General features: G+C 45.8%; 1 protein-coding gene across 1 annotated transcript in view; it reads left to right on the plus strand.

Annotated features, from left to right (window-relative positions):
* The first annotated feature begins 1,616 nt into the window (after positions 1-1,616).
* Positions 1,617-14,131, plus strand: part of XK (X-linked Kx blood group antigen, Kell and VPS13A binding protein) — a 28,695-nt gene continuing 16,180 nt past the window's right edge. The window contains exons 1-2 of the mRNA XM_073358189.1: positions 1,617-1,994; positions 10,967-11,229. Coding sequence (XP_073214290.1) covers positions 1,711-1,994; positions 10,967-11,229 — 547 coding nt within the window. The 5' untranslated portion in view covers positions 1,617-1,710. The remainder of the gene's footprint in view (positions 1,995-10,966; positions 11,230-14,131) is intronic.

Raw genomic sequence — 14,131 nt, forward strand, 5'->3', positions numbered from 1 at the left:
TGTCATACAAAATCAGAGGCTGCTTTTGTTCTTGCACTTAGGCTATCAAACTGATTTCCTGGTGTTTGCTAGCAGTTCAGCCCAGGTCAGCATAAAGGAACCTGCCACCTCTGATTTATCTCACCCAGGCAATCCTTGCAGGTTGACTCTTGGAACTGGCTCCAATCCCCTTCCCTCTGAAGGCCAGTGAGGACTGAAGTGGGTGGTCAAAGCTAACACATTTCCCCCAGGGTAATGCGCTACCATTATGTTAAGTTCACAGAGAGACACCAGCTGAAGCCTGTCCTTGTCCCTGCCTACTTACACTCTGACAAACCACATGGGAAATGGTGCAGTGGGAAATGCAGAATGAGGATCAGCTATGAACTTCAGAAACTCTCACCCAGTTAGGGTTCCCAACCTCCAGGATTGTCCTGGAGTCTCTAGGGGCTTGTCTACACTAGGCGCAAGATCTGCGGGCAGCAATCGATCCAGCGGGGGTCGTAGTATAGATGTGATAAATCAACCGCTGAGCGCTCTCCTCTCGACTCTGGTACTCCACCAGAACGAGAACTGCAAGCGGAGTTGACAGGAGAGCGCCAGCTGTCGACCTACCGCAGTAAAGACACCACGGTAAGTAGATCTAAGTACGTCGACTTCAGTTACGCTATTCACGTAGCTGAAGTTGCGTATCTTAGATTGACCCCCTGCAGTAGTGTAAACAAGCCCTAGAAATTAAAGACTGATCTTTCATTAAAGATTGTCGTGATGAAACCTCCAAGAAAAGTCCAACCAAAATTGACAACCCTATCACCCAATGATCTTTAACCAACTCTATCAGGGCATTGGTGCTGGAACTAGCGGTGTGGGGGATGCTGCTGCACCCCCTGGCTTGAAGTGGTTTCCATCATATACAGCAGCAGTTCTCAAACTGTGGGTCAGGACCCCAAAGTGGGTCACAACCCCATTTTACTGGGGTTGCCAGGGCTGGCATTAGATTTGCTAGGGCCCCGGGCCCTAAGCCTGAGTCCCAGGGCCAGGGGACAAAGCTCAAGGGTTCAGCCCTGAGTGGCGGGGCTCAGGCTACAGGCCCCCTGCCTGGGGCTGAAACCCTTGGGCTTCGGCTTTGACCCCCGCTGCCTGGGGCAGGCGCAGGCTTCGGTCCCCCCTCCCGTTGTTGTCACAAGAGGGCGGCGCTGCAATGAATTTGAGAACCCGGGAGCGGGTTTACAGTGGGGTTCAGTGGCTCTCAGCACCCCCCACGACACAGGTTGTCCCAGCACCCGGTGTAGGGGGCTGTGGAGGGACCTACACTAAAGCTCCTAGGGGGCTGCCCCTGCCTCTCATTCCCCAGCGCCCCCCAAGCAGCGCCGCAGAGGAAGAGGTGGTTTCCTCTCCGCTGGGGCTGACCCAAGCCCCTTTGCCAGCGCTGCAGCTGTCTCCGCTCTGCGCCCCTGCCCCTGCCCCTACCGGGCGGCGGCGGCGGCGGCTGCTGCCCACGCGGGTGCCTGCGCCAGGGCCCCGAGCCCGCTCTCGCGTCCGGCCGCGGCGGCGGCGCTCCCCGGGCAGGCCCCGGCGTGCGGAGGGGCTGGGGGCAGGTGGCCGGGCCGCCGCAGCAAGCGGGACTCCCCCTAGCGGGCAGCGCGCCCCCGCGGCGAACCGGGCCCGAGCCCCGCGGGAGAGGGCGCTGGGCGGAGCGGGGGGCCCTGCCCAGCCGGCTGCCGCAGACAGATGAGGCGCCCGGCGCGCCGGCTGCCGGCACGGGCGGAGATGAAATTCCCGGGCTCCGTCCTCGTCTCCCTGCTCCTCTTCGTGGCCGAGACGGGCACCGCCCTGTACCTGAGCAGCACCTACCGCGCGGCGGGGGACCGCATCTGGCAGGCGCTGACCCTGCTCTTCGCCCTCCTGCCCTGCGTGCTGGTGCAGTTCAACCTGGTCTTCATCCACCGGGAGCTGAGCCGGGACAGACCCCTGGTGCTGCTGCTGCACATCCTGCAGCTGGGACCCCTTGTCAGGTGGGTGGCGGGCCGCTGGCCCGCGTGGGCAGCGTCCTGCCCTCCCGATTTACTTCATTAAAAAGCATCGCCGCTCCCTTCCAGCCACCTCCCCTGCTGCGCGCCAGAGGCTCCCCCGGGGGGCTCGCAGAGCGGACGAGCGCGCGGGTCGGTGGAGCGGAGCTGTCCCTCTGGCGCCCTGGAGAGCGCATCTTGTTTGCGGCAGCTTTTTCTTTTCGTAGCGAGCCCCCGGCGTTTGTGCATAATACAGCCGTGTACAGCTGTGTGAACGTTTGCAATGTATAGCACACATTGGCATGTGTTACATTTGCGTAGTCTTCAGCTTTGTGGTTGAGATGCAGCTGAGGTTCCCGAGATGGAAGCTCAGTTGCCTTTGTGTATCAGAGACACCAATTTAGAAACATTCGCTCTCTTTTCACGTCTCTGTTGTGTGGATATAGAGATGCGTGTGTGTGTGTATATAGGATTTTTGTGTTCTGCGTGTGTGTGGTACAGCCATGTTTGTCCATATGAACTAGATCTGTGCCTGTTGTGTGTTTCTTTGCACAATGTCCCCCTGCCCAAAACACCCAAAACGTTAGTCTGTTGTATTTCTATAGCTATTCTATCATAGGTACTAGAACTGGAGTTGCAGGAGGTTTCCATTATATACAGGGTTTACAGTTTGGTTCAATGGTTCTGGGCACCCCCACTATAAAAATTATTCCATCCCCCCTGTATTCTATTGGTATGAAGCTGACTGAGTCTCCTTTGTGCTTATGCACCTGCATTAATCAAAGTAACACTAATGCTGTAGAATATGCTTTAATAGTTATTTTGTCAGTCTCTCAGGAACAGTCATGTTGCTGTCCTGAAAGCAAACACAGGGAAAGAAAGGGTGTGGTATTTGCTAACCTGCAGAATCCACAAATCTTAAGACTTAGCACTGAAGAAAATAGGTTATGAGGTCCCCCCCACAGAGGCTGGAAATAAAAAAGGAAGGCCAGGTGGCAAGCAAACAGTTTTCTCTCCTATACAGTGAGATCCTTACTGAGGCTATTTGTTTAGATGGAATCTAGAAGCTGTTTTCTCTTTGTACAGACAAGGCCCATTTCTCTAAAGTTGCTTGATTCTTTGTGAAGATAAGCAGTTTGATAGTTATAGTTACTGGGTAAGTTATATCTTACTGCAAATTTCTGCAACATAGTAACATAGATCAGATTGACTTCACAGGAAGAAAGGGAAACTCCTAGTGTGGCTTAATTTAAATGATTCCATTCATATTGTAGTATTTATAATTCTCAGGGGTTTCACTTCTTCCAGAAGGTGTTCTGTTTGACAAGAGAGCCCAAAATTCCACTTGAGATATTGAGTTGAAAGTGCCCTTTGAAACAATATTAGAAAGAAGAATATTTAGATTTGAGTTTCTGCCATCGACCCAGTGCGGTTTAGACACTGCAATAAGTCGAACTAAAGTATTTTGACGCCAGCTACATTATTCACGAAGCTGGAGTTGCATAACTTAGGTCGACTTAACCCTGCCCCAAGTTCTGCTATAGTTCCACGCTCTGTCCATTTGAGAAGTCAGAATGAGACGCCACTCTCACTAGTTCACGGTGATATACAGCATATGATGCGTGCTCTGCTGGGCACTTTCAGTTTGGCTCACTGGCTGATGCCCAGTTCACATTTTGAAGGTTTTCTTTGTAATCATAAAGGCTAGAGATTTACTTTCCTCCTTTTATTTATTTATTTATTTATTTCCAAATGAAAGCTCAGATGCTGGAGCACAAGATGGCAGCCACCTGGAAAAAATACTGCCTTGCCTAGCTACAATGATCTAGCCTTGTTTGGTTCCTGAACATGACAGAATTTATAAACCTGCTTATTGTCTCATCCTCAGTACCACCTATATTAGCTGGACATTTGCTGTCACAAAAGTAATTACAACAGGGACATCATACAGCTAGTAGCCTTCCCGTTCATGGAGAGAATGTTTGTGTTATGAAAGAGCATATACTTGCCTTTTGCCAATTTTATTTTCCCCCTCTGTAATAGGAACAGTTTCTCTATAAGTACTCAAAGTGATTTGTAGAGTAATATTGCCAATATCACACAGTGACCTGACTCTAGTCTTTGAGATATAGGCAAGTCTGAGAAAGGATACATTTCAATGTAATTGGCTGGGACGAAGTGACGGCAGGACACTATCTGGGATTTCTGTGGCACTTCAGGTTGATGCCATGCTTTGTGAATGCAATTATTCCTTTGAATGCTTGGAAAAGGTAGTTACACTTATTTAGAATTTTCTTTTTTGAAATGGAGACACTTTAACACCTAAACTGAAGGAGACTATAAAAGCAAAGTGACTTAAAAGCATTTCAGTGGAAGGTTTAATGTTCTTTTCTGGAGAAAACCTCAAATTACACTTTGGCCAAGTACAATCTCATCCCATTATCCAATTGCCTCTTTGTTCTGTGTTTGTACAGACCACAGCATAATGGTACATGACTAGGGCTCCTATGTACTATTGCAATACAGATAATTAGTAATCGGAGCATCACTCTGGGATTCATGAAATTCTCCCTTTATTATTTGTACCATAGTGATCAGCTCTCCCAAACATTGCCACAGGTGGCACCCAAGAAAAAAGGGGCTAGATCCACAAAGGGGTCTTAAGCATTGCAATGTCTAAATGTTAGGCAGCACACTGCCTACTGGAATCAACAGCCCCAAGTAAGGAGCTCAGGCTCTCTATATAAGACAATCAGAAGAGTGTTAAGCACCTAAGAATGAGATCTACAAAAGCTAGCAAGCTGAGCAGGAAGCTGCCTAAGCTAGCCAATAGGAAATGCAGAGGAGAGGGGTGTGTGATAAGGCCACACCCCTTAAGGGATTTAGACACATAAGTCTGGGCTGGAGGGAGGTGTCTCCCTCTGCTAGGGATTCACAGCCAATTTTCCTAAAGTTAGGTGCCTAAGCCTTTTCTCCTGGAGGGTGGGAAGGAGTTCCTCCCCTCCCTTATAACTTTTAGCCCAGTGGTTAGAATATTTACTCAGGCTGTGGGAGATATAGGTTCAAGTCTCCCATCTACCTGATAGGGAACAGAGACTTGAGCCTGGGTTTACCACATGTTAGGTGACAGCCTGAACCACTGGGTTATGGAGCTTTCTCAGGGTTGCCTCTTAAAGCTGTTCCACTTTGTATAAATAATTCAATATTCATTGGCTCAGGGACTGGAACTTAGGTCTCCCATCTGAGTGTCTGTGTGTGTCATTGTCCTGTGACAGTTGGCTCCTTTCTGTCTGATATGAACTGTATCTGTTACAGCAAGTACAATATGTAGGATGGGATTTTCAAAAGCACTCAGCATGGCTTAACTGTGTTCCCATTGAAATCAATTGGAGTACTACAGGCTTCAGTGGAAGTAAAATTTAGCCAATATAGTGTACACTCCACCCCTACTGTTCATTAAGTTCTAACATGGGCCTAGAAGGGGGTCAGAGTTCTTACAAGTCACTGGCTCATCAGGTTGGCATGGTCAAGGCACATCAGTTCCCTAGCCAACAGTTCACAATGGTGTGATAGGGCCAGCATCACATCCAACCACCTTTGGCTTCTCTAACCCCATGGAGCAGCGAGGTGAATGGAAGGTGGCCTTTCAGCATGAGATCAAGCAAGTAGCAAACCCACAACTTCCAGAAGTGTACCTGAGCATCTTAACCAGTCAGCTACCACACCTCTTCTAAAGTGGGTGCTTGGTTACAAATTGTCTGCAGCAGGGACTGCCTCTACTTACACAGTAATAAACTATGCTCTTGCACGAGGCAAAAAAGGATAATACAAAGGGCTTTCATGCAAAACACTGGTGATCAAATCCTGGTCCATTGAAGTCAGGGGTACAAAGTTTTTGGTACTGAACACAATAGAAAGAAATTAAACATTTTGTTATGTGCAAAACTGTATCTACATCAACACTGACAGAAAAGAAACAAGGAATTCACGACAGTTGGGTGGTTTTCCCATTCCATGAAAATTTTCGAGATATTGAAAATATTTCTGCTCCTGAGTTGAGATGAAAAGTCAAAATTTCTAATTTTCATTATTGAAAATCCAAAAATTTTTTGGATCAGGTCAGTCAGAATGTTTTGTTTCAATAATCTTGAAACATTTCATTTCAATTTTGACGTTTTAGTTTATATATATATATATATATATATATATATATATATATATATATTTACCTTAAATTAACTTTCATTTCAAAACGAAAAGTCATTTTGAACCGAAAATGAAACTTTTTTAATCCCATTTCAACAATTTAGAAACTTAAAAAAACAAACAAAGAGGAAATTGTTCAAAACCTACCCTTTTCTGCAAATAGTCTTGGTATCAACAAATCAGCATTTTCCAACAAAAAAATTTTTTGCTGAAAAATTCCCCTTTGGCTGTAAAATTCACATACTACAACCAGAGAAATGCCTGCTATACCCAAACTTAAATGTCGTGAACTGCAGGAACAAAAGATAGGCTGAAATTTCCAAAGGCTCCTGACAATTTGGAAGCCCAATACCCGCTAAAATTCATGGGAACTGAGTGTCCATATCCCGCAGACGATTTTGAAAATATAAGCCTGAATCGTTTATTAAGTGTTGGAATTTAGGCTCCTAAGTTACAAATGGGTGCTTTTAAAAATTTTACCCAAAGCTAAGCTTAGTGCAGAGTTAGCTGTGCTTTTTGTAGTGATTAGTCTAACTGTGCTTATAGTGTACTTAGCATTCGTGTGTGACTTTTCTCTGCATTTGCTTTCCCCTGCTACTAACACTGGGATTGGTAGACGAGAAGTTGTGCAAGGGGAATGAAGAAATGTTGCTTACTTTCTGCCTCATGGGTTGCTTGTGATTGGGACAGGAGCTAGTTCTGTGTGGAGGAAGAAAGTAACTCAGGCCCAGATCCTCAAAGGTATTGAGACACCTATCTCCCATTGAAATCAATGGGAGTTAAGCATGTTGTCATAAATATAAAGGGAAGGGTAAACCCCTTTAAAATCCCTCCTGGCCAGAGGAAAAATCCTCTCACCTGTAAAGGGTTAAGAAGCTAAAGGTAACCTCGCTGGCACCTGACCAAAATGACCAATGAGGAGACAAGATACTTTCAAAAGCTGGGAGGAGGGAGAAAAACAAAGGGTCTGTGGCTGTCTGTATGCTGCTTTTGCTGGGGATAGAACAGGAATGGAGTCTTAGAACTTTTAGTAAGTAATCTAGCTAGGTATATGTTAGATTATGATTTCTTTAAATGGCTGAGAAAGGAACTGTGCTGAATAGAATGACTATTCCTGTCTGTGTGCCTTTTTTGTAACTTAAGGTTTTGCCTAGAGGGATTCTCTCTGTTTTGAATCTAATTACCCTGTAAGGTATCTACCATCCTGATTTTACAGAGGGGATTTCTTTACTTCTATTAAAAGTCTTCTTGTAAGAAAACTGAATGCTTTTTCATTGTTCTCAGATCCAAGGGTTTGGGTCTGTGGTCACCTATGCAAATTGGTGAGTATTTTTACCAAACCTTTCCCAGGAAGTGGGGTGCAAGGGTTGGGAGGATTTTGGGGGGAAAGATGTGTCCAAACTATGTTTCTCAGTAAGCCCAGTTAGAGTTTGGTAGTGGCAGTGGAGATCCAGGGACAAAGGCTAAAATTAATTTGTACCTTGGGGAAGTTTTAACCTAAGCTGGTGAAAGTAAGTTTAGGAGGTTTTCATGCAGGTCCCCACATCTGTACCCTAGAGTTCAGAGTGGGGGAGGAACCTTGACACACGTAAATATGTCTGAGGATCTGGGACTCAGTCTCCAAGTGGAAGGATTGCAATAATGCTCTCTCAGGGGTGAGGGCTAGAGGTTAATTGCATTTTACTAGAGAAAAGGTACAATTAATGCTTTAGTGGTGGTACACAGAAGCACACCCTTCCACAGGTATGGACAGTCGGGTTCAGAGCATTTGCTGTCATGTGTTGCCTTAGTTGTGGTTCTGATAGGGAAACAGCATATCAGTTTATTTAAAAACAAGACTCCTAACCCCACCCCTGTCCCTGCAAATTAGAGAGAATTCCAACACAACCCAGATAGCAGCAGTTTTAGTTTGCTTCTTTGAATATTCCTGGTCTACCTGACCAGCAGGCACTCTTCAAAAGCCTAAGCTTTTCTACAGTTTATTGTTAAAATGTTTTATTTGGGACAATGGTGCGTTCTCAGTCATGGGTTGCTTTTTTAAAACATACAGACTTTCCAGTCAGCTTCTAGCTCTAACAGACATTACTCTCTAGAGTAGTCCACTGGAATAATAATATTAATATAGTCATAGTTTGCTTACCAACAGAAGCCCCTTCCTATCTTGCTACTGACAGGGCTCAAGGGAGGAGAGGCCTCATCACTGGGATAATATGAGCTCTTCAGTGTATTTTCTAATTGGTCATTTAAAATCGTTTGTCTAAAAATGGCTGAGAACTTAAAAACTGGATGGTAACAACCCACAAATTCAGTGATGATTCAACCTGTTGATGACCCATGGCTACAGTTCTATGGGAAGTATAAGTGAGGGTGGGCAAATGAGTGTGTGGTGCTGGGAAAGTAGTGTTACATTGTGCGCTTGGCAAATGTGGGGTATATGCTGCAGTGAGGGGTTATATGTGTTTGGGGGTTTTGTGGGTCCTGGTTGTGTTGTTGTGTGGGTGATTTTGAAGAATGGTGGCAGTTGAGCCAGGTAATCCACCATCTATGCGGTCTCCCTCACACAACCAATGAAATTGTTGCATGCAAATTAGCTATAGAGTAAGGGTGGTGATTGGTTGAGTTACCTGAGATTGCACAATGGTCTAGGATTCTTGGAATGGTATAGATACAGGCCTTATTGTAGCTGAAAAGCTATGCTGTTGCATAGGTATAATTCATTAAGTCAAAATGGCTGAGACCTTTAAAAATTAGATGTTAACAGATCACAAACCCTAGTGATGATTCAGGCTGGTGATATTCTTAACAAAAAGAGGTCTCCACTATGCATGTAGCTGTTCCTATTGCTTCACAGTGACTCTCAGATATTCTAGGCCTGAGTGACAAGCAGAGAGAGTGACAACCCTGGAATTTTATTATAGATAAGGCTACGTTTATGTCATGGAGGTCATGGAAGTCACAGAATCCATGATTTCCAGAGCTCTCCGTAACATTCTCTGCTTCAGCCCCAGGGGCTGCGGGACTCTGGAGCTGGCAGCCAGTGAGGCCCTGGCAGGATTCCAGCGACAGGCAACCGCAGCAACAAGCGACCCCCTGCAAAGTTCCAGCAATAGGTGACAGACTCCTGAGGGGGCCCTGCTCAGGGTTCCAGCAACAGCCTCACGCGGGAAGAGGGGGACCGGTCGGGCGAGCGGCTGGAGTGTCCCATTTTCTCTTTGGGAAATATGGTCACCCTGCAGCTCCCAGCCACCGTGGGCAGAGGGAGAATCCTGCAGCTCCCAGCCACCATGGTTGTGGGGGAAACCATAGAGCCGCAGCAGCAAAAGTCACAGACAGTTCATGGCTTCTGTGAATTTTTGTTTATTGCCCTTGACCTGCCCATGACTTTTACTAAAAATAACCATGACAAAATCTTAACCTTAATTATAGATACTGAATTGTAATAGTAGTAATCTCCATTGGCTGTGGGATGTACTGGTCAGATAATGCACCTGGCTGGCTGTTATGACTCCTTGCTTTCAGGTTGGGATATATAATTCCCCATCACAAATCTAGAACTCAGATGACAGCTACTTATAATTTGGGTCATTAATACAAATCAAAGGCTCAATCCTGAAAATGCTTACCCCAGTGAGTAGACTCATGGATATTAATGTCACATCAAGAGGACAACTCACCATTATGAGTGGGGGCCCTACCAAATTCACAGTCCATCTTGGTCAATTTCATGGTCCCAGGACTTTAAAAATCATCAATTTCATGATTTCAGCTATTTAAATCTGAAATTTCAGAGTTGTAATTGTAGAGTCCTGATCCAAAAAGGAGTTGTGGAGCGGGGTGTTGCAAGGTTATTGTATGGGTGGGTTTCAGTATTGCTACTTTTACTGCCTTCAGAGCTGGGTAGCTGGAGAGCAGCGGCTGCTGGCCAGGAGCCCAGCTCTGAAGGCAGAGCCACTGCCAGCAGCAGGGCACAAGTAAGCATGGGATGGGATGGTATTGCCACCCTTCTGACCTGCTGCTGGCAGGGTGCTGCCTTCAGGGCTGGGCAGCTGGAGAGCGGTGGCTGCTGGCCAGGTGCCCAACTCTGAAGGTGGAGCTGCTGTTAGCAACAGTACAGAAGTAAGGGTGGCAGGGTATGGTATTGCCACCTTTACTTCTGCGCTGCTGGTGGTGGGGCGCTGCCTTCAGAGCTGGGCGCCTGGCCAACAGCAGCCACTCTCTGGCAACCCAGTTCTGAAGGTAGCACAGAAGTAAGGGTGGCAATAGTGTGGCCCCCTAAAATAACCTTGCGACCCCCTGCAACTCCCTTTTGGGTCAGGACCTCCAATTGGAGAAATGCTTGTCTCCCTGTGAAGAGGGATAGCTCAGTGGTTTGAGCATTGGCCTGCTAACCCCAGGGTTGTGAGTTCAATCCTTGAGGGGGCCATTTAGGGGATCTGGGGCAAAAATTGGGGATTGGTCCTGCTTTGAGCAGGGGGTTGGACTAGATGACCTCCTGAGGTTCCTTCTAGCCCTGATATTCTATGATTCTAAATCTGTATAGTATAGGGTAAAAGCACACAAAAGACCAGATTTCACGATTTGTGATGCATTTTTCATGGCTGTGAATTTGGTAGAGCCCTAATCATAGCACAGTAAAGTTGGGAAATAAATTGATTATCAGAGAGCAGGGCACAGTATTAGTAATTGTGAAAATGGGTTTAGAATGTTAATAAGGCTATTGGAAAACCCTTGATTTTTTTTCTATCACTCTTTATCTGTTGATTTACTTCCAGGTGTGTGGAAGTTTTTTACATTTACTTTCATGCGGGGAGATTTGAAGAGCCTTATGTCAGCATCACCAAGAAGAGGCAGATGCCTAAAGACGGACATTCAGAAGAAGTTGAGAAGGAAGTGGGCCAGGCTGAAGGCAAACTGTTTACACATAGATCTGCATTCAGCAGGGCATCTGTGATCCAGGCTTTCCTCGGCTCTGCGCCTCAGCTGACGCTTCAGTTGTATATATGTGTCCTGCAGCAGGAGATCATGGCAGCTAGAAGTATGTACAGTTTGTGTTCTATCCATATATTGGTGGGAGTGAGAGTTGGAGGGTCAGAGGTTATTCTCTGCTGAACTGCCTGCAGTTGCCTCAGCTGGAGGAACGGGCTTGAAACAACTTCATTTGCTGGGCACATTCCAGTGGGTTTCAGCGAGCTGTTACTTTGTACTGCATCCAGGTTCTCCTCTACACCATCAAATTTTGGATTAAAGCACTTATTGTGGCGTCTTCTGGGTGCTGCATAAAAAGTAATATTGTAGATCACATTCATGGCATGATAAGGAGACAAATTATTTGGAGACAGAGGAACTGAGCTATATTTAAGGAGAAAAAAATTACCCGGTGTTCCCCATTAAACACTTGGCCTGGGTATAGGGTAGAGCATATTTTCCCCATGCTGGAACAAAGAACTACTACTTTAAGAAATAAAATAAAATACATACAGAGACACCTGAAAGGATTTCTTCTTCCTTAGCTGTTGCCAAAGTAGATTCTGCTTCTGCTATGGCACCAGAAGGACATGGGCCTGTGCTTCCCCAGCTAACATTCTCTAAGGCCCAATTACCAATCAGGTAAGAAGAGGAAGGATTTGGGCAGCTGTGTGAGCTTTAGGTGGCTGCCTCAGCAAAGGTGCTTCCCTGCCAGATTACTGAATGGCTCCTTTGGCTGGGAAGCCAGCAGGCTATGCACCTTTGTTGGTTTCACAGCTGGGGAAGCCTCGAGAGGGGCCCCATGTAACAACTTATCTAAATATTGTACTTTAGCTGCAAGTTGGGGATAGGACAGGTAGGCACATGCAGGTTCTGGCTCACTAGTGAGGACCGTGCGATGGTGGCAGTTTTCATCTCTCTGACTCATGAAGTGTGAATGTAGGTCTAAGATGATGGTCACAGAGGCAGGTGATTTTGCCCCACTGGCCATCAACTGACCCCTTGTCGTTTTTATTACACTTCTCAGCTGTGCTGCATGACAGCATGCAACAAATGTCGACAGAGGTGAAGTGTTCATTTTGGATGTAATGGGCACTTCCCCCGTCACACTGTATGCTCTTTGTATCACCTTGCACAGAAAACAAGTATGCAGAGCTGACTGTAGACCAGGGCCTCCCATGTGGCAGGTGTGCTGCTGCTGCTGACAAAAGATGCTTTAAAAAAAATCAAGTCATGGTCTCAGGTTTCAAACTAAAAGCTATTTCCCCATGCTAATTTCCCCCTACTGTTACTCGCACCTTCTTGTCAACTGTTTGAAATGGGCCATCCTGATTATCACTACAAAAGTTTTTCTCCTGCTAATAATAGCCCATCTTAATTGATTTGTCTCATTAGAGTTGGTATGGCAACCCCCATCTTTTCATGTTCTCTTTCTATCTTTCTACTGTATTTTCCACTGCATGCATCCAATGAAGTGGGTTTTAGCCCACGAAAGCTTATGCCCAAATAAACGTATTAGTCTCTAAGGTGCCACAATTCATGGTCTGTGTATCCAGCAAAGCTGTGTTTCTACCACCCTATGGACATACCTTTGCATTCTATAACAATACAATAGTGCTGATTTAGAGGTGATGCACCCTAGTTACAAGGTGCAGCTCAGCATGCAAAGAGTAACGGAGGAGGAGAAGGATCTTGGAGTATTGGTTGATCATAGGATGACTATGAGCTGCCAATGTGATATGGCTGTGAAAAAAATTAATGCAGTCTTGGGATGCATCAGGCGAGGTATTTACAGTAGAGATAAGGAGGTTTTAGTACCATTATACAAGGCACTAGTGAGACCTCACCTGGAATACTGTGTGCAGTTCTGGTCTCCCATGTTTAAGAAGGATGAATTCAAACTGGAACAGGTACAGAGAAGGGCTACTAGGATGATCCGAGGAATGGAAAACCTGTCTTATGAAAGGAGACTCAAGGAGCTTGGCTTGTTTAGCCTAATCAAAAGAAGGTTGAGGGGAGAGATGATTGCTCTCTATAAAATAGAGGGATAAATACCAGAGAGGGAGAGGAAATATTTAAGCTCAGTACCACTGTGGACACCAGAACAAATGGATATAAACTGGTCTTTGGGAGGTTTAGACTTGAAATTAGACAAAGGTTTCTAACCATCAGAGGAGTGAAGTTTTGGAATAGCCTTCCAAGGGAAGGAGTGGGGGCAAAAGACCTATCTGGCTTTAAGATTAAACTTGATAAGTTTATGGAGGAGATGGTATGATGGGATAACATGATTTTAGTAATTAATTGATCTTTAAATATTCATGGTAAATAGACCCAGTGCCTGTGATGGGATGTTAGATGGGGTGGGATTTGAGTTACTACAGAACATTCTTTCCTGGGTATCTGGCTAGTGAATCTTGACCATATGTTCAGGGCTTAGCTGATTGCCATATTTGGGGTCGGGAAGGAATTTTCCTCCAGGGCAGATTGGAAGAGGCCCTGGAGGTTTTTCGCCTTCCTCTGTAGCATGGGGCACGGGTCACTTGCTGGAGGATTCTCTGCACCTTGAAGTCTTTAAAACACGATTTGAGGACTTCAATAGCTCAGACATAGGTGAGAGGTTTTTTGCAGGAGTGGGTGGGTGAGATTCTGTGGCCTGTGTTGTGCAGGAGGTCCGACTAGATGATCATAATGGTCCCTTCTGACCTTAGTATCTATGAGATTGAAAGAGTGAAATTTAGACTGATCAATTTATGCCCAGGTGTAGTGCAAGCACGCACATACAGGCTTTCCACACACATCTGTCAAAGTACCTCACTGCTGACTGGCAGCAGCCTTCTTTTCCATGTTGGGAGTACACACTGAATTTTTTTGACATTATGACATAGTGAAATGGTCGCAAGAGACTGGACTAAGATCACTGAACAAATTACTTATTCAGAGCTAGTCAATTAGCCTTTGGCAATGGTACTTTT

This window comes from Lepidochelys kempii, chromosome 1 (assembly GCF_965140265.1).
Source record: "Lepidochelys kempii isolate rLepKem1 chromosome 1, rLepKem1.hap2, whole genome shotgun sequence".
Lineage (NCBI taxonomy): Eukaryota > Metazoa > Chordata > Testudines > Cheloniidae > Lepidochelys > Lepidochelys kempii.